The sequence below is a fragment of the Aotus nancymaae genome, unplaced genomic scaffold (assembly GCF_030222135.1).
Source record: "Aotus nancymaae isolate 86718 unplaced genomic scaffold, 86718_ANA_hifiasm-v0.15.2.pri h1tg000014l, whole genome shotgun sequence".
Classification (NCBI taxonomy): domain Eukaryota; kingdom Metazoa; phylum Chordata; class Mammalia; order Primates; family Aotidae; genus Aotus; species Aotus nancymaae.
In genome coordinates this window covers 18,109,910-18,129,816 of record NW_026988425.1, presented here as the reverse complement: position 1 = coordinate 18,129,816, position 19,907 = coordinate 18,109,910, and the positions used below count along the sequence as shown (strand labels likewise).

The following is a 19,907-nucleotide window of genomic DNA, read 5'->3' as shown; positions in this document are numbered from 1 at the left end:
GTTCCAGCCGGTAGTCATTTTGGGAAACATTTTGTACTTAAGAGAAGTTAAGAGTTGCAAATTACTTAAGAAATTAATGAATATGTATTATGGATTTAAAAATCATAATTAAAAACTATTTTAGCTAAATCCAGTTTATTGAACAAATTCTTGTATATTCACCACTTTTTGTTCCATAGGATTCATGCCTTAGTGCACATTAATGTCTACCTCTTTTTTTTTTTTAGTTGAAATTTTGCTCTTGTTGGCCAGGTTGGAGTGCAATGGTGCGATCTCGGCTCACCAAAACCTCCACTTCCCAAGTTCAAGCAATTCTCCTGCCTCAGCCTCCTGAGTAGCTGGGACTACAGGCATGCACCACCACACTTGGCTAATTTTGTATTTTTAGCAGAGACAGGGTTTCTCCATGTTAGCCAGGCTGGCCTCAAACTCTCAACCTCAGGTGACCCGCCTACCTCAGCCTCCCAAAGTGCTGGGATTACAGGCGTGAGCCACCTCACCCAGCCATGTCTACCTTTTAAAAGACAGCTCATGGCGCGGGGCCGGCGAATCCCGCGGCGCCAGGTCGGAGCGAGGCCGGAGTATGCGGGGCAGCCGGCGGTCAGCGGGGCGCGGCGCAGTCGTTCCCTCGCGGAGGTGGCGGCGGCGCGCGGCTGAAAGGCGGGTGGGCCGGGGGCGCAGGGCGCGGGGCGGCCGTGTGGAGCGGCCGCAGCTCCTTCACCAGCCTGGTGGTGGGCGTGTTCGTGGTCTACGTGGTGCACACCTGCTGGGTCATGTACGGCACCGTCTACACCCGCCCGTGCTCCGGCGACGCCAACTGCATCCAGCCCTACCTGGCGCGGCGGCCCAAGCTGCAGCTGAGCGTGTGCACCACGACGCGGTCCCACCTGGGTGCTGAGAACAACATCGACCTGGTCTTGAATGTGGAAGACTTCGATGTGGAGTCCAAATTTGAGAGGACAGTTAATGTTTCTGCACCAAAGAAAACAAGAAATAAAGGGACGCTGTATGCCTACATCTTCCTCCATCACGCTGGGGTCCTGCCGTGGCACGATGGGAAGCAGGTGCACCTGGTCAGTCCTCTGACCACCTACATGGTCCCCAAGCCGGAAGAAATCAACCTGCTCACTGGGGAATCTGAGGCACAGCAGCAGATCGAGGCGGAGAAGAAGCCAGCGAGCGCCCTGGATGAGCCGGTGTCCCGCTGAAGACCGCGGCTGGCGCTGAACGTGATGGCGGACAACTTCGACTTCGAAGGGTCCTCCCTGCCTGCCGACGTGCATCCATACATGAAGATGATCCAGCTCGGGAAGACCGTGCATTACCTCCCCATCCTGTTTATCGACCAGCTCAGCAACCGCGTCAAGGACCCGATAGTCATAAACCGCTCCACCACCGAGCTGCCCCTCACCGTGTCCCACGACAAGATCTCGCTGGGGCGGCTGCGCTTCTGGATCCACATGCAGGACGCCGTGTACTCCCTGCAGCAGTTCGGGTTTTCAGAGAAAGATGCTGATGAGGTGAAAGGAATTTTTGTAGATACCAACTTGTACTTCCTGGCGCTGACCTTCTTTGTCGCAGCGTTCCATCTTCTCTTTGATTTCCTGGCCTGTAAAAACGACATCAGTTTCTGGAAGAAGAAGAAGAGCATGACTGGCATGTCCACCAAGGCAGTGCTCTGGAGTTGCTTCAGCACCGTGGTCATCTTCCTGTTCCTGCTGGATGAGCAGTCGAGCCTGCTGGTGCTGGTCCCGGCCGGCATCGGAGCCGCCATCGAGCTGTGGAAAGTGAAAAAGGCATTGAAGATGACTGTTGTTTGGAGAAGCCTGAGGCCCGAGTTTCAGTTTGGCACTTACAGTGAATCTGAGAGGAAGACCGAGGAGTACGATACTCAGGCCATGAAATACTTGTCTTACCTGCTGTACCCTCTCGGCATCGGGGGTGCTGTCTATTCACTCCTGAGCGTTAAGTGTAAGAGCTGGTACTCCTGGTTAATCAACAGCTTTGTCAACAGGGTCTATGCCTTCGGCTTCCTCTTCATGCTGCCCCAGCTCTTTGTGAACTACAAGTTGAAGTCGGTGGCACATCTGCCTTGGAAGGCCTTCACCTACAAAGCTTTCAACACCTTCATTGACGACGTCTTTGCCTTCATCATCACCATGCCCACGTCTCACCGGCTGGCCTGCTTCCGGGACGACGTGGCGTTTCTGGTCTACCTGTACCAGCGGTGGCTTTATCCTGTGGATAAACGCAGAGTGAACGAGTTCGGGGAGTCCTATGAGGAGGCCACGTGGACACTCCACACGGACTGAAGGCCACCCACCCTTGGGGCAAGTGCACCTTGAATTGTCAGTGAGTGTTTTTGGAAGCATCGGGCGGAATTCCTAGACATTGCATCTTCTGTGTTGCCAAAATCCCTTTGGACGTTGCTCAGACCCCTCCCAAGTTCCCTTCACGTCATCAGATTTGGAGCTGGATGCGCTTACGATGCCCCCTCCCCGCCCCGCCACGTGTGAACGAACATCTGTCTCGGTCACCGAGCTGGGCGCTGCCAGTTACCCTGAGCTATGGTGGCCCCCGGCACGTGAGTGTCCAGTGGGGGTCAGCCGTGTCCTCACGCTGGCAGGCACAGGAGCCCTCACAGGCAGGGGGGCTGTCGGATTTCCATTTCAGGTGGTTTTTAAGTGCTCCTTATGTGACTTTCAGACACGTATGGAATTCATTTCGTGTGGACTCTGGGATCAAAGACTCTCCTCTTTTGTTTGAGAGCTGATTGTTTTAAAGCTTAATGTATGTATGTTTCTATTTTAAAATAAATTTTTCTGGCTGTGAAAAATAAATAAATAAAAGACAGCTCATTTCAATTGCTACCTTGTGTAATGGGAGGTCACATGAAGTATTTGCAAGTGTAGCAAGTGTTGTGGTTTAAGTATTTTGTTTATTCAAAAGTGTGAATAAACCAGTCACCATAGCAGTCATTGAGGATACAAATGCCAAAAGAATCCACTTCCTTAAATAACTTTGAGTTTGATGCTGAGAATTAAGATTGTCCCACAAAACAGCACAAAACTTACAAAGAAGCTGTTCATTTTTCTTTACTGGGGGATGGGGGAAGAGAAGATTCAAGGGGAAGGGAGGAACACAGCATTTTAAGTGTGGTAAAACAATGTCGAAATCGAAGGCTTAGAATAATTTCCTTCCAAAATTGACCAGGCAAGTTAACATTTAAAATGGATTAATTAACTTCAATCAATGAGGACATTTTCTTCCCCACATCCCATGAACACCACTAGCCTCCTACAAGTATATATGCCAAGGGTCACAGATATTAATTTTCGTAGGATATTTTTGTCTTTGTCCTAAAATACTATTATTTTGTCAATCAAAAATAAAATTATTTGTTAATAAAATGTCTTGACTCCCATTAGATCGAAACAAATTTTGGCCACAAATCATGTATTATCCTATCTAGACTTTGACCTCAATGCTTGGAGCCAGGGTTGAAGCAGAGCCCTCCTGCTGAATGTTACCAGGATCTCTCCTTTACTCCAATTGCTAACTCTATCTATCTGGATAAATTTCTGGACTCCATTATCTACTTCAAATGCTCACATTCAATCAACCCTCGTATGTAACACTGTAAAATGTTTTCTTTTTCTCATAAGTGTCCAAATCTCTACATCCCCGGTAGTATCACTGCCGTAGCTCTGAAACTTATCATTTCTCTCCTAGATTTCTGCCGCGGCCTTTATTCCATTTCTACTGCACAAGGGTTGGTGCCAGCGTGGAAAGCCCTGGGGGCTTGCTGCTTTGGTCAGGCTCCCTTTAAACCAAAAAGGCCTAACCTCAAGGGGGATTCTAGCTTGTTGGCTTTTGATATGACTGTCTTCTCAGTCAAGAACTAAAGTCTTATTAAATCTTTACATATCATTATATTAAATCTCAGACAATAGGCCTTCAAATAATTAACAACAGATCTTTTTTTTTTTCCTTTTGAAATACAGTTACTTCACCAGTTACTTGTGATATAATGTAGAACCTTTATATTTAACAATTTAAAGAAACTCATATAATATTTATAAAGTGCTGATTTCTGCAGGGGATATTATGAAGGCATCGATTGTATATTGAACAACATAATTTTTATTTGACAGAAGCATAAAGTATCTCCTATAAGAAAAGCAGTACTAAATAGAATGAAGCCAGCGCACACCAGCAGCCTGGGATCTGGCGAGGCAGCACATTAACAGCATGGAGTCAGCCTCAGCATGCTGTGAACATATTCATAGCAGCCTCATGAAAGTCCCAGGACTGCTGGGCCAGCAGCTGCTCACCAAGGAAGCTCCTGATATTATAGGGCAATATTTTTCAGTTATCCATACAATCTTTTTATAGCACAGGGCTCCATTGCCACAAGGGCTCATCACCAGTAAGGGACTGACTGAGCAGAGAACTACTAAACATAAATAGCACCTAGTTAGGTGGACATGCAGAGCCAGGATAAAAGCAGTCCTGTTTATCAACATAGCAGGTGTGTTTCTATTTACATCTAAATCCTATCATGGCAAAGATGTCTAAACAATGCAAATTTACCAGAAAACTCATTTTAAACCCTTAAGAAATACATAGAATAAAATGATTAGAAAAATAATCGTGTTAAAGCACACTTCATTACACACTTCCTGTCACTCTAAAGGAAAGATCAATTGTATTCCTGAATACGTTACAATGCTTTCTCAGTTAGTCAAGGGAAAACAAGATATATTTTGCAAATTTAGTGTGAGATTAATACTTCTAGAAATTGAAATAAATCAGGAGATGTTGATTCCCTGATGTCCCATAGATTATCTAGGTGACTTGGCACGAGTCACTTAAATATAAAATAGAGATGATAGCTGCGCTACACTGATTACCTCAGAATTGTTTAGAGAGCAAATGAAATCATGCAGATGAAGCCCATTATATTTTGTAAAGAGCTATAAAAAGATAAGGTTTTACTACATGGCTATAACTAAAGTAATCCTCTGATCCTCTTAGAACAATTATCTATATTTGTATTTCTGGGATAACTTATATAATTAATATACAGCATAAGACTAAATAAACATTTTGTAATATTTTTCAATTTTAGAAGCCAAGGAACACCATCTATGTATATACAAAATATACTTACTTGGTTTTTAAAATATATCATAGCCTGCTTTTGGCTTCTATCATGTAAAATCCTTATATTTTGGCTGCTTCATATGCATATTTTATCATTTTTATAGTGCTGTATTTCCAAGTCTGACTACATAACAATCTCATGTTCTCACTAATTTACCTTAAAATATTCTCTTTAAAAGTCTGCACAATTAAATTTTGTATTTTTGTCTCTGCATAATGGTTAACTCTCTTGATGTTAATTTTATAGCCTACAAATGAATCCAAACATATATGTTTCTTTTTATAGTCCTGCATACATTTACCAATGTTTCCAGAATATGCTAGGTGAAATTGACATTTTTGGAAATTGATATAAACTGCTGTGAGAGGAAACATTGTAAGTCTCTCTCATGTACACATACATGTACACACACCTGCACATGCACACACAAACATGCACGCATACACACCACAGAGCAGTAAGAATGTGATCCTGCTCTCTTTCCAAAATGCACATCCACTTAGCATTGCATGTAGCAATGCTCCCTCTCATAAGCTTATTGTACACAAAGGACAATCCAGAAAATTTAATTTAATTTTTTAAATTAAATCTTCGTTTCTATTTAATTGCACACTACACCTTCTTCAGTGCTGAAACATAATGAGCAGGAAGCAATTTTCAAACGTGCTTAAAGGTCTTGCCCTGCTCCAATGTGGAACTAGTTTCCATAGCAACTGGCATGCCACCCTCTATTTATTCCAAATAAATGACAAATCAGAAGTGCAGCTGTAATATCGGGGGATTCTATGTCTCCCAACACAATATAAAGCTACACATACCTCTACTGGTATGGTTGCTGCTTTCTATAACCTAATAAGTGAAAAAAGGAGGCTTCAAAACACAATCTGCGGTGACAGTTTTCTGCAGTGTGACAACTGTCATCGTAACCTTGACTTCTAATTCTGGAAAATGTCCTTGGAGGAGAAAGCAAAACAGGGGGCATTATTTTCATGATTTTAGATACTTTACACTGTAAATGAGATTTGTTTATCTTAACCTAAGAAGGAAATCAGATTCCAAATTGCATCATCTAATAGCTACTGTTGCTGGATGCCCTCATTAGGATTATTAATCTGGAAACCCAACATCTGCAAAATGCTAACCTGGCCTATTAAGCTAAACAAAGGCTTTAAGGATCAGCTGATCCCTTTTTGTCATTTTCATCATGCTTTCTGTTAAATGAGTCTAGCATAGAAATAGGAAAGGAGGTTGGTGAGAGGCCATCGAGCTGGTCTGTAACAATATGGGTGAGTATCAACCCTGTCTCATGGAAAATCTGCACTCCCTCACACTCATGCACGTGAAATCCTTGCCATTTGTGTGCAAACACACCCACACCCACCCACATACACACACACACTCTCTCTTTCTCTCCTTTTGAACACCTGAGCTATGTGCTTGAGAAAAAAATATCTGGACCTTTTAATTTGTAAGTTTCATAAAATGTAAATGTTACAAATGTTCGAAGTATACTTTGAAATAGAAAATGAAAATAAATTTTACATCTTTGTCTCATAAAAGCTGACAATTTATACTCAGAAATATTGGTATCTTTATTCATTGAAAAAACATGCTTAAAGATTTTAGGGATAAGTCACCAGCATAATTCTGATGAGATTGTTTGTGACCAGTTATTACAAAAAAAATCTGTTTTTCATTTACAACTTGTAAAGTTAAAATTATTAATTAAATGCTAATTAAAACATACACACACACACACACACACACAAACCACTTACTCATGCGTTTTGTTGCAGTTGATCAGCAATGGAAGCTAGGGGCCTCCAGAAGAACCCCAGTCTGTGGCCTGCTATCCTTTGCCTGCTCATACGCTGTGAAATGTGGTACATCCCGGTGACAGCCATATAGCACTATGCTCATTTTGCCCATTGTGTGTTTACAAGACTGTTCTTTGTGCATATGCACAGACTCATTAATAGAATCATTTTACCAATGGACTATTAATCCCTTTATAAGTTTTCAGCATTACTGTTCTTCTATGACAACTCTCACTTGTTTTTATCACAGCAATAAATGCAGAAAATCAAGAGAGAATAGAGTCCATTTTGAGATTCTTTAGGAATGATTATCAAAAGTCCTAAATATGCTAAAAAAAAAAATAGATTTCTTCATAAACAGTAGTTAGAAAAAAATACCCCTTACTTAAGAATGAAGCTACTACCTAAAGCCATCAGCTCATATTTAGCAAAGTCTCTCATAAAGACTTGGCAGAATATCAGCTCTATGCTAATAAGTCTATTAAATATTGATTTATTGCTAAAATAGTATGTTAAGATTTAATCAAATAGCAACAGATAAATCAAGTTGCCATAGAGTTAACTAAAAATTACATAAGCATCCATTACTTACATTTAGCGAAATCTTGTTTTTAATTAACCATCTACACTCACACAATAAAATACTGTTGTAGGCCGGGCGCGGTGGCTCAAGCCTGTAATCCCAGCACTTTGGGAGGCCGAGGCGGGTGGATCACGAGGTCAAGAGATCGAGACCATCCTGGTCAACATGGTGAAACCCCGTCTCTACTAATACAAAAAATTAGCTGGGCACGGTGGCGCGTGCCTGTAATCCCAGCTACTCAGGAGGCTGAGGCAGGAGAATTGCCTGAACCCAGGAGGCGGAGGTTGCGGTGAGCCGAGATCGCGCCATTGCGCTCCAGCCTGGGTATCAAGAGCGAAACTCCGTCTCAAAAAAAAAAAAAAAAAAAAAAAAAAAATACTGTTGTAATATCTGAATACATTAAATTCAATGAAAATTGCTTTAAAATTCTAGACTTGGCTATTTTACAACAGTAAAACTGACAGTTACCTTTGAGTTGTCTATTTTTAATGGAATGCATGTAAACAGGATTGTAGCGGACATATTTAAGTAACACAATGAAAGAGGTTTTTATTTAACAAATAGAGCAAATTTTACATGCAAAGAGCTGCAGCTACCCATGGATTCAGTTTACAGCCCTGAACAACCGAGGCTATTGGAGTCAGTTCTTGCTCTGACACTAAGCGGCTTGGTTTGTCTGAGCAAGTCCTTTCACATCTTGTTATTAGTCCCGTGTTCTGGAACGTGGGGTAAGAAGTATCTGTCACAGTGTTACTGTGATGAGTAAGTGAGAATACCGGGTAAAGCATCTTCACAGCGCCTGGCACACCATTAATGAGGTTCTTTGTCCATCTCTTGTCTTCTTCAAATGTAACTGTAGGCCTGACCAGAACTGTAATGTTATTGAAATTTATTCTTCCTAATTTTATACCCGGTGCCTTCTCCATTAGCTGTCCTATTATTACTCCTGTTCTATTTCATCCTCGAAGAAGATGATCTCTTTCTCCTTAAAATTCATTCACAGGCTTCATAGTCTATGGAACGTGGAAGAAGCAAGGCGATGCTTTTGTTTGTTAATGACAAATTTAGATTTATATACATTTTATAAAAATAAATTCAAGTAATACTAAGGTATATGAAGTAAAATGTTCATATTCTCATTACACTTGCTCTTTCATTGTTATCTTCATCATGATTATATAAGTACATAGTTTGAAAAATTCAAATTAGGAAGCGTATGACTGAAAATAGTAAACTTTGCTGACTAATTATATATGTATACACACACACACATCTTCCTGTGTATTTGCCACAAGCAGTGATTTTCAGCTCTTTAATTCCTCCATCTATTTACTGCCATGCTATTCACAAATGTGCGTGCATTGTCTTTATCCTTTTAGTTTTAGATATTAACATACTATGGAATATGAAGATTTAGATGTCTATTTTGCTACCCCAACCATATACCCACGCATACACATCTCTGCTCAACCTCCAAAATAATTTTACTGCACTTTTGGTGAATTCAGTGTTTAGCATTTATTATTTAATGTTTATGCAAACTTTTGTTGTCATGGGGATTTAACATTGCATCCTTTTTGTTTTGCTTATTTACTGTATCAAATACATCAAGAAACTGACTTGTTTTTCTTGGAGATATCTTTTCTGGAGCCTCTTTCTTCCTATTCAAGTTTGGATGGGACCTGTGTCTGTCCCAGCTAGATGCACAGTTCCAGAAGTGCAGTAATCACGGAGGTGCTTCATCCCTGTGTGGGATTCCTCTCTTTATCTCTCCCATGATTATGTTACATTGTGTAAGACTTTTCCTTACTAGTAGACCTGCTCTTGAGTTTCTCCATACTGTGTGAAGATGAGGCAGTGCTGGAAAACTCATGTGGCTAAAGCAGGGTTAGGGTGAGGGTTAGAGCCTGTTTGGAACTTGGCTGCACAGCAGAAGGTGAGTGGCAGGTGAGGGAACATTACTGACTAAGCTCTGCCTCTGGTCAGATTAGCAGTGGCCTTAGATACTCATAGAAGTGTGAACCCTATTGTGAACTGACCTGTGCACATGAAGGATCTAGGTTGCTCACTCCTATGAGAATCTAATGCCTGAAAACAGCTTCATTCATTTCCCACCACCACCCCTCAAGCTCCCACACCCCTACACATCCCCATCCATGGAAAAATTGTCTTCCATGAAACTGGTCCCTGATATCAAAAATGTTGGGAACCTCTGGGCTAAGGATTATGGCAACCTTTAGGAACTTATGGAAGTCTCTAGTCAGCAGACAATGTCCCTAGTTCTACAAGCATAAGTGAGGAATTCTACCAACAATCTCAGTGTGCTTGAAAGTATAGTCTTCCTTAGTCAAGCATAGGGATGTAAATGCAGCCTGGCTAACGCCTTGTTTGTTTGTTTGTTTTTCTGTTTAAGATAGGGTCTTGCTTTGTCACCCAGCCTGGAGTGCAGTTGTGCAATCATAGCTCACTAAAGTCTGGACTCAAGCAATCCTCCTGCCTTAGCATTCTGAGTAGCTGGGACTACAGGTGTACCCCACCATGCCCATTTCCAACTGACATCTTGATTGTAGCCATACTAGACCCTAAACTGAGGATCCAGTCATGCCTTGCCAGCACTCCTGACCCACAAAATCTGCAACAACACATATGTGTGCTTTCAGCTGGTAAGTTTGTAGTAATTTGTTAGCAGTATAGAAAATGAATATTTCTTTTCTTTCCAAATTATTTATTTGTTCATTTTGACACCTAAACTCAGATTAAAGGACTTTTTTCAAGTATCACATGATCCTCAGCTATTTTCTTATATTTAATCATTCCCCAAAGAGATGAGAAAATTTGCAGGTATAAAGTTTTTTGAAGCTTTGACACCATGTTCTCACCACCACCCTGGAGCTGGGAAGACAGTTCTATCCAGGAATAAAACACCGGTTTGGCCGGGTATAGTGGCTCACACCTGTAATCCCAGCACTTTGGGAGGCCAGGCAGGTGGATCATGATGACAAGAGATAGAAACCATCCTGGCCAACATGGTGAAACCCCATCTCTACTAAAAATACAAAAATTAGCTGGGCGTGGTGGTGCTCACCTGTAGTCCTAGCTACTTGGGAGGCTGAGACAGGAGAATCGCTTGACTGCTGGAAGTGGAGATCGCAGTGAGCCGAGATCTCACCACTGCACACCAGCCTGGCAACAGAGCTAGACTCTGTCTCAAAAAAAAAAAAAAAAAAAAAAAAAAAAAAAAAAAAAAAAGCACTGATTTGTTCAAGCAGGATACTATGTGATATTAACTTCTCACTTCTATTTCAAAGTTAATCCATAGTGATAACAGAATAAAGTATCAACTCTGCGTTAAAGCACCTCTAAGTAAAACGCCAGGAGAAAGTACTTTAAATTGTGCAATATCAACACCACGTCCTTATCAGCCTTGTTCATACTTATCCTAAAAATTTGCGAAATCTTTCAGCTTGAAAACTCTTCACCAATTAATCTAAGTAGCTTAACACTACAAAACATTACAAAAGATTAATTCTCTTGCACACATTATCTGATATAGGTGAGGTGATGTGATGGGTCAGTCCTTTTCTATGTATGGAATATCCATATATTGCTTGTGGAAATATATATGATACAGATGTTTAGGAAAACAGTTGACAGTTTCTTATAAAGATACTTTTTTCATGAGTTTAAGAAAGAAAACTCCTAGCAATGACTCAAGAAAATGTGCAACAAAAAGACTCGTCCACAAAAAGACGTTTTTTATATGATGTCCATAGAAGTTCTGTTTACAATGGTCAAATTTGGAGACAAACCAAATATTTATCAACCAATCAATGAATTATCCATACAGTGGAATACAGAACTCCACAATAAAGAGGAATATACTACAGACACGTATATTCCTATTTAGGAATGAATCACAAAAGAATTATGCTAAATAAATAAGAAAAGACAACTGCAAAAGACTTTATGGTTTTTGATTTTATTAAATTAAATTCTAGAAAAGGCAAAAGTGTAGCGACAGCTGATTAGTGCTGCCTGGGGCCCTGGAAAAGGGAAGAGACTGATTGCAAAGCAGAACATGGAAATTCTTTGGGTTGAAGCAAACATTCTATATCTTGACAGTTGTGATGGGTACAAGGGTGTTGATGTCGAATTTTACACTTAAAGTCTTTGAGGCTGAGGTACAGTGTCTCAAACCTGTAATCCCAGCACTTTTGGAGGCCACGGTGGACTAATCGCTTGAGCTTAGGAGCTTGAGATCAATCTGGGTAACACGGCAAAACTTCGTCTCTACAAAAAAATACAAAAATTAGCCAGGCATGGTGGTGCACATCTGTAGTCTAGCTACTCAGGAGGCTGAGGTGGGAGAATGGCCTAAGTTCAGGAGAGAGGTTGCAATGAACTGAAATCGTACCACTGCACTCTAGCCTGAGTGACAGAGCAAGACCCTGACAAGAAAAATAAAAACTAAAAAAAAAATCCTTGAATTTAGGGGTGGAAAGTCTCAAAGGATAGACAGATTTTATTTTATTTTTTTCCTTTCTAAAGGCTACACAACCCTACACATGTAGACTCAGGCAACAGGATGAACATAGAATTGAGTCTAAGCACTTTGTTCCCCAAACTAGCAAACAGATGAGAAATAGTTTCCAACTGTTTGGTGACAACAGCTGGGAAAGAAGTAGTTTATCTTGAGAGCATCTTGCAGTGGGGACACGCAGATACTGTTTCACTGGAGGCTCCTTCAGACCAATTTCTGAGCCTTCGAAAGAAGAGCAGAAAAATAAAAAAATTGAGAAAGTGATGAAGTTCTAGAGTTATAACTGGACAGGTAAAGAAAAGAGTGCTATGTTATTACAGAACCCTTTTCTTCCAGTCTGGTAGAAACAAAAATCTATTAAAGTGCATTCACTGATTTTTTATTTTTGAGATGGAGACGGAGTTTCATTCTGTTGCCCAGGATGGAGTGCAGTGGTACGATCTTGGCTCACTGCAACCTCCGACTCCTGGGTTCAAGCAATTCTTCTACCTCAGCCTCTCAAGTAGCTTGGAGTACAAGCACATGCCACCACATTTAGCTAATTTTTGCAGTTTTAGTCGAGAAGGGGTTTCATCACGTTGGCCAGGCTGGCCTTGAACTCTTGATCTCAGGTGATCCACCCCCATTTGGCTTCCCAGAGTGCTGGGATTACAGGCATGAGCCACCGTGCCCAGTCTAATGATTTTTTAAATTATGAAATGAGGATATTACTTTTAATGTCTTAAACACTAATTATATTAAAGTTTAATTACTGCAGTGACTACAACAGCAGAATGTAGTTATAGGCAAAAATTTTGCCCACTCAGCAGGTGTCGTTTTCCAGGGGAAAAAAAATCTCACACTTCAATTGCTCTGAATAAATACTTCAGGGGTGCTATAGTGTCATCTTTTAGTGATTGATGCAGTCAATGTTTCTTCCTAATGTTTCCAATTAAGGTAAGTTGTCATCCAGATGTCAGAGCTGTCTTTAGGGTACAATTCTGAATATGTTTTTCAAGCAACTTTAAAACCTTTAAGGTTTTTTATAAAGAAAGAAAAATGTGGCAATTATTTTTAAATTATGAAATAATGATATAAATAATTATATTCAGAGATGATATATAGAGAACATTTTTAAAACTTTTTTATTTCAATAGTTTTGGGGGAATAGGTGGTTTTTGGTTACATAAATAAGTCCTTCAGTGGTGATTTGTGAGATTTTGGTGCACCCATCAACTGAGTATTATATACTCTACCCAATGTGTCGTCTGTTATCACTCACCCTCCTCCCACCCTTTCCCTGGAGTCCCCAAAGTCCACCGTATCATTCTTATGCCTTTGTGTCCTTGTAGTTTAGCTCCTACTTATAAGTGAGAACATACGGTATTTGGTTTTCCATTCCTGAGTAACTTCACTTATGATAAGGGTCACCAACTCCATCCAGGTTACTGCGAATGCCATTATTTTGTTTCTTTTTATGGCCGAGTACCATTCCATGCGTATATATATTACATTTTCCTTATCCACTCATTGGCTGATGGCCATTTAGGCTGGTTCCATATTTTTGCAATTGTGAATTGTGCCACTACAAACGTGTGTGCAAGTGTCTTTTTCATATAAATGTCTTAGATAAGATAAATTTTCATTCTGCACATAAAATTACCTAATATTGGCCAGGTGTGGTGGCTCATGCCTGTAATCCAACAATTTGGGAGGCCGAGGCAGGCGGATCACGAGGTCAGGAGTTTGAGACCTGCCTGGCCAGCAGGGTGAAACCCTGTCTCTACTAAAAATATAAAAATCAGCCGAGCATGGTGGTGCACGCCTGTAATCCCAGCTACTCAGGAGGCTGAGATAGGAGAATTGCTTGACCCCAGGGGATAGAGGTTGCAGTGAGCCGAGATCGTGCCACTGCACTCCAGCCTGGGTGACAGAGTGAGACTCCATCTCAAAAAACAAACAAACAAAAAATTACCTAATATTTTCATTAGAATAATAACAAAATAAATCTAACCCTTAAAAGTTATTAATTTTTTCAACAAACTTTTATTTTAGCTTTAGAGGTACATGTGAAGGTTTGTTACATAGGTAAACTCACGTCATGGGGATTTGTTGTACAGATTATTTCATCACCCAGGTATAAAGCCCAGTACCCAGTAACTATTGGGTTATTTTCTGCTCTTCTCTCTCCTCTCACCCTCCACTCTCAAGTAGACCCCAGTGTCTATTGTTCCCTTCTTTGTGTTCATATGTTCTCATCAGTTAGCTCCCACTTATAAGTGAGAAAATACGGTATTTGGTTTTCTGTTCCTGTGTTATTTTGCTAAGGATAATAGCCTCCAGCTCCATTTATGTTCCCAAAAAAGACATAATCTTGTTCTTTTATTGGCTGCATAGTATTCCATGGTGTACATGTACCATATTTTCTTTGATGGGTATTTAGGTTGATTCCATGTCTTTGCTATTATAGTGCTGTAATGAACATTCACATGCATGTGCCTTTATGGTAGAATGACTTATATTCCTCTGTCTATATATCTAGTAATGGGATAGCTGGGTGGAATGGTAGTTCTGCTTTTAGCTTTTTGAGGAATTACCCTATTGCTTTCCACAATGGTTGAACTAACTTACACTCCCAGTAGGGTATAATAGTTTCCTTTTCTCTGCAACCTCACCAGCATCTGTTATTTTTTTACTTTTTAACAGCCATTCTGACTGGTGCGAGATGGTATCTTGCTGTGGTTTTGATTTGCATTTCTCTAATGATCAGTGATATTGAGCTTTTTTTACGTTTGTTGGCTACGTGTATGCCTTTTGAGAAGTGTCTATTCATGTCCTATGCCCACTTTTTAATGGGGTTGTTTTTCTCTTACAAATGTGTTTACGTTCTTTATAGATGCTGGATATTAGACCTTTATCAGATGCATAGTTTGCAAATATTTCCTCTCATTTTGTAGGTTGTCTATTTATTCTGTTGATAGTTTCCTTTGCTGTACAGAAGCTCTTAAGTTTAATTAGATCCCATTTGTCAAGTTTTCCTTTTGTTGTGACTGGTTTTGGTGTCTTTGTCATGAAACCTTTTTCAGTACCTGTGTCCAAAAGTATTAACTATGTAACAGTTTACTAATATGTTGTCCTTGAATCTCCTAAAACAGGTTGGAAAGCTATATATATGAATAGACTTTTCCCAGATGAAAGAATTTGAGCATTGAAGATGATATTTGAGTCTTGAAGGTGTCCATGACCTAAAGGACATCAGCACTTGCTGATAACAAAATGAGAAACTTTTATCTATATCAATCAACATTTTGTGTCTTGATGCTAAAATCATCTGGGACATTACCTAAAATGCAAGTGTGACTTTAAATTTAAACCTATTTATTGGTCCCAATAATAAAATATATAATAATAACAGCAAATATTTTACAGCAACCACCATCTGCCAGACAATGTCCTAAGTATTTCATACATAGACTCTCAGCTACCTGCTGCAGTAACCTTATGGACTAGGTGTATCATCATCACGCTTCACAGATGAGGACATTAGCATTTAAGTGGTTTGCCAAGATGAAGCAGCTAGCAGGTGTCACAGTGGTAGTGTTGGTGCCAGGATTCAAACTCCTGCTCGAGAGGCTGCTTTGAACCAGCACATACAGTTGTCTTTTAAACCATGTATGCTTTCAAAGCATTCCTTTCAAAAATTCACACTATGAAAAACTTACATCTATTTTTTTAATCAATTTGGTCATCAGAATGCAATCTACTTGGGTTAACATCGAAACAGGTATTATCACTTATACTGACAAGCATTCTCAGCTTCAATAATCAACTCTGATGTTGAAAAAACTTTTAAATATATATTTATATTGGTTTTTCAATGTACCTTCTGTTAGGAATAACAGAATGAAGCGATTCTTTATATGACTCTCCCACTGCTTTGCATTGTAGTATAGCCATAGGACAATCTGGAATGATCTTTTCCTTTGGTAGTAAGTTACACATTTGTGAACAAGGTAATCACTATGTAAAGTTCTTCTATAACTTTTTATATGTCTTTGTTAAATTGTTGTTATTTCTCATTTGTTCTGTAAGAGCCACATTATTTAATTTCCCTTAGATTTAGCTTGATAATGACTATATCCTTGAACTGATGATGATATCTTAAGGATAAGGCAGCTATTTCAGAGCTGCAAATGCCATCATGTGCAATGAGAAAAGCTTTGGCCAATATTTATCTTCATAGAGCTGGTATCTTTCTATAGTAGAAGCTGAAGTATCCCTTCCTCTATAAAATTGTTTCATATGTTAAGTATCTTCTTATACAACAGTAATATAGTATATAACTAAGGGATATTTTCTGCTTCCTACATAAAAAGATTTAAAAGATTTTTACTTTACGTTTTCATTGTCTGAAAGATAAGTTATAACATCTTGAGGCTTTCCGTGTGTTTAAGACACTATAGAGATTATTTCTTATCACTGAGCAAGATGCAGTACTTTATAGAGCTTGAATTGATAGAGAATTTAGAATTTTGGTCTCAATTTTTTGTCATCGTCATTTTATTTTATATTTTCAAACATTCCTCTTTTTTTTCTTTTTTTTTAAATTGTACTTTAAGTTCTGGGGCACATGTGCAGATCATGCAGGATTGTTACATAGGTACACACATGCCATGGTGGTTTGCTGCATCCATCCCCCCATCACCTACATTAGGTATTCCTTCTAACATTATCCCTCCCCATATTTCGTCCATAGTTGTTTGCTAAATTGGTTTCACATTTCTTGCCATTAACATGATACTGCACCAACCAAATGTTTTTTACTCTGTTATTTATATGCCAATCTTCCCGTTAGACCTAATTTAAGTTCAGAGACTGAAATGTGTTGTCTATTTCTTCCTGACCACATTCCAGGTTACAGGACGGTGACTGCCACACAGTAAGTGCTCATTAGTTAGACACTGAGTGTCTTAGGAAGACTATAGATAGAATTTTACCAGAATTCATACTATGAAAACATTACTTGGGTGAAGGGGTGAAAGAAGACAGGTTTTAGAAAATGAGAAAAAGCCTCGTTGTAGAAAATAGCATTTGTTTTATGCTTCAAATGGTGAACAGGACATTTGTGGGATAAAATGCTAGAAAATGGACTTGAGAGGAAATGTTGAATACAGATAGATAATCGAGAAAGAGTATGTAAGAAAGAAGAATTACTCCTATCCATCTAGAATAGCAGGAAGAAAGTGAAAGGCAAAAAGGGTCAAGACCATACTTTAAAACAATCTGGCATTTAACAGGTAGGATTTATTTTGTAGGTAATGTAGTAACTGTATTTGCATATTTCATAAGCATAAATGAAAAACCATTAAAGTATTAGTCTACTTTTTTTTTAATTTAAAAGGAGGATAATTAAAACAGCATCTAACAGAATGCCTTGCACACAGCAGGAACACAATGTATTTTTGTTGAACAATGAGTGAATTAATGAGCTGTATGTCAGAAAAATAATTTTTGTAGAATGTGGAGGTCAGAAGGAAAGTTGAGAGAGTATTAACAATAGTTTAAGCTGGATTCTGTCTTCATTCTAAAGGTGGTAATAGCAAAATGGGCTACACATTTTTAGTGATCAGCATGAGTCAAGTCCCATCAACATAAGGTGTTATGAACTAAATATCTGCTTACCCCCAAAATTCATATTGTTGAAGCCCTAACCCCCAAGGTGATTATATTAGAAAGGGGGGCGTTTGGCAGGTAATCAGGTTTAGATGAGGTCTTGAAGGTGTACCCCTCAGGATGTGATGAGAAGAAGAGGAAGAGACACCAGAACGTCTCTTTTAAACCACTTGAGGACACAGTGAGGAAGGGGCTATGCACAAGTCAGCAAGACCTCACCAGACCTCGACCATGCTGGCAGCCTGATCTCAAACTTCACAGCCTCCAGAACTGTCATTTAAGCCACCTTGTCTATTGTATTACAGCATCCTTCTATGGTCTGAATTTTGGTCACCTTCTCCTCAGATTCATATGTTGGAACCTAATACTCGTCGTGATACCATTAAGAGGTGGAGGCTTTGGGGAAGTGACTAAGTCATAAATGTTCCAACCTCATGAATGGGATTACTACCCTTACAAGAGATAAGTAAACAACCCTTTCTTGTGCAGTATGAGGCCTCAACAGCAAGGCACTATTTGTGGAGCACAGAGTGAGCTTTTACCAGACACAAAATCTGCTGCCTTGATCTTGAAATCCTCAGCTTCCAGAACTGTGAGTAATACATTTCTGTTGCTTATAAATTACCCTATCTAAGGCATTTTTTGTGGCAATCCAAATGAACTAAGACATAGCCTAAACTAACTAAGATGCAAGGATTACCCAATAAAAGTGTATGTTACTGAGCTTGCAAAATGATGGAACAGGTATTAACTGTGACCATGCATAAAAATGTTCAGCCCTGTCTGGCCCGTAAAATCTATATCACATATGATGAATGGGAATGTATTTGATTGACTTACTCCCTTTTCATCTTTTCAGACATGTAATGCTTATACATAAGAGGAATATAATTACTACATACTGTTTTTGTCTTTTTTAACTTTACTGAAAACATCTCTTCAATAGAATTTAGATACAATTTCAATATAATAATTGTGTGTGGATAGGATCGATCGGATAGAATAATTAGCCATTCTATCCTATCGATTTACCGGAAATAAGTTGCATTCATATTCTTTGTTATTTATATTTGACAGATTCCCAAGTTAGTTGGATTACGAAAGAATTCACTTATCACTTCTGAGTTAACAAACTGGAGAAACATTTTCCTCTTTATGGTTTAAGTCTTTCTGTCTAATTACTATTTTCTAATAAGTTAATTTTTATATGTGGCAACATAATGATTAGGACAATACCTTTCCGTATCTTTGTCCTTTATTTTTGCACAGAGGTCAATAATTCAGAAATATGATCTCTTTCTCAGAGCTTCGAACTTCTCCCATGATAGGAAGTTTTGCCATTATTATTCATGTTGCATCCATAGTCGGGGGTGAATAAATGAAAAAAGGTTGTATAGAGATTCCATATATCTATTCTACAGTTTCCTAGGACTTAGTTCTCCTCATTCTTTATCTGGATGTGTGTAAGTTTAATAGTCTTCCTCCTTGGCTCCCTGTGCTTATTAGCTTTCATAACTAAGGCACAAGAATCAAGTAGATTACAGAGAGCATTGCTTCTGAAGCCAAATATTCTGGCTACTATTTTGTTTCTGCTATTTTCTACTTCTGGAACCTTAAGCCATTTCTAGACCTCTTAGGATCTCAGTTTCTTTACCTCTAGAAAGTGGATTACAATAGTACCCTTCTCATAAGGTTTTCGTGCAATTAGATGAGTTTATACACATGAAGAGCCAACAACTGTGCTCTGTGCATACCATTAACAGTGACTCTGAGACTTATCTATCATCAATGTTTTATCTCCTTTTTGTTCGTTTTCTCAGATATTTCTTATACTTTCTTTCTTTCAGGTTTCACTTTCATGCTAATAATTCTCAAAGCATTTTTCTAACACCACCTCATAGATTTGCTACAATCCATATTTCTACCTAGAATATCTTGACTGAATTCCAGAATTTAGTATGCTTATAGTTGGCAAATTATTCCTAACCCAAGTTATGAACCTTCCCTATTTCACTGTTTGTGTTTCTACCACTAAGTGTTTGATTGTTGGTTTAGAAACCTCAAGTCATTCCCTCACACATTATATTAAATCTTATATTTATTCTTCCCTCAAAGATCCTATTTTCTATTTTTATATTTGCCTTTAAT

General features: G+C 39.2%; 1 protein-coding gene across 1 annotated transcript; it reads left to right on the top strand.

Moving 5' to 3' along the window:
• Positions 1–734: 734 nt before the first annotated feature.
• LOC105733066 (lipid scramblase CLPTM1L) lies at positions 735–2,489 on the top strand. The gene is given in 1 exon segment (XM_012475320.3): positions 735–2,489. A coding segment is annotated over 1 exon segment (1,539 nt). The 5' UTR covers positions 735–773; the 3' UTR covers positions 2,313–2,489.
• Positions 2,490–19,907: the final 17,418 nt, after the last annotated feature.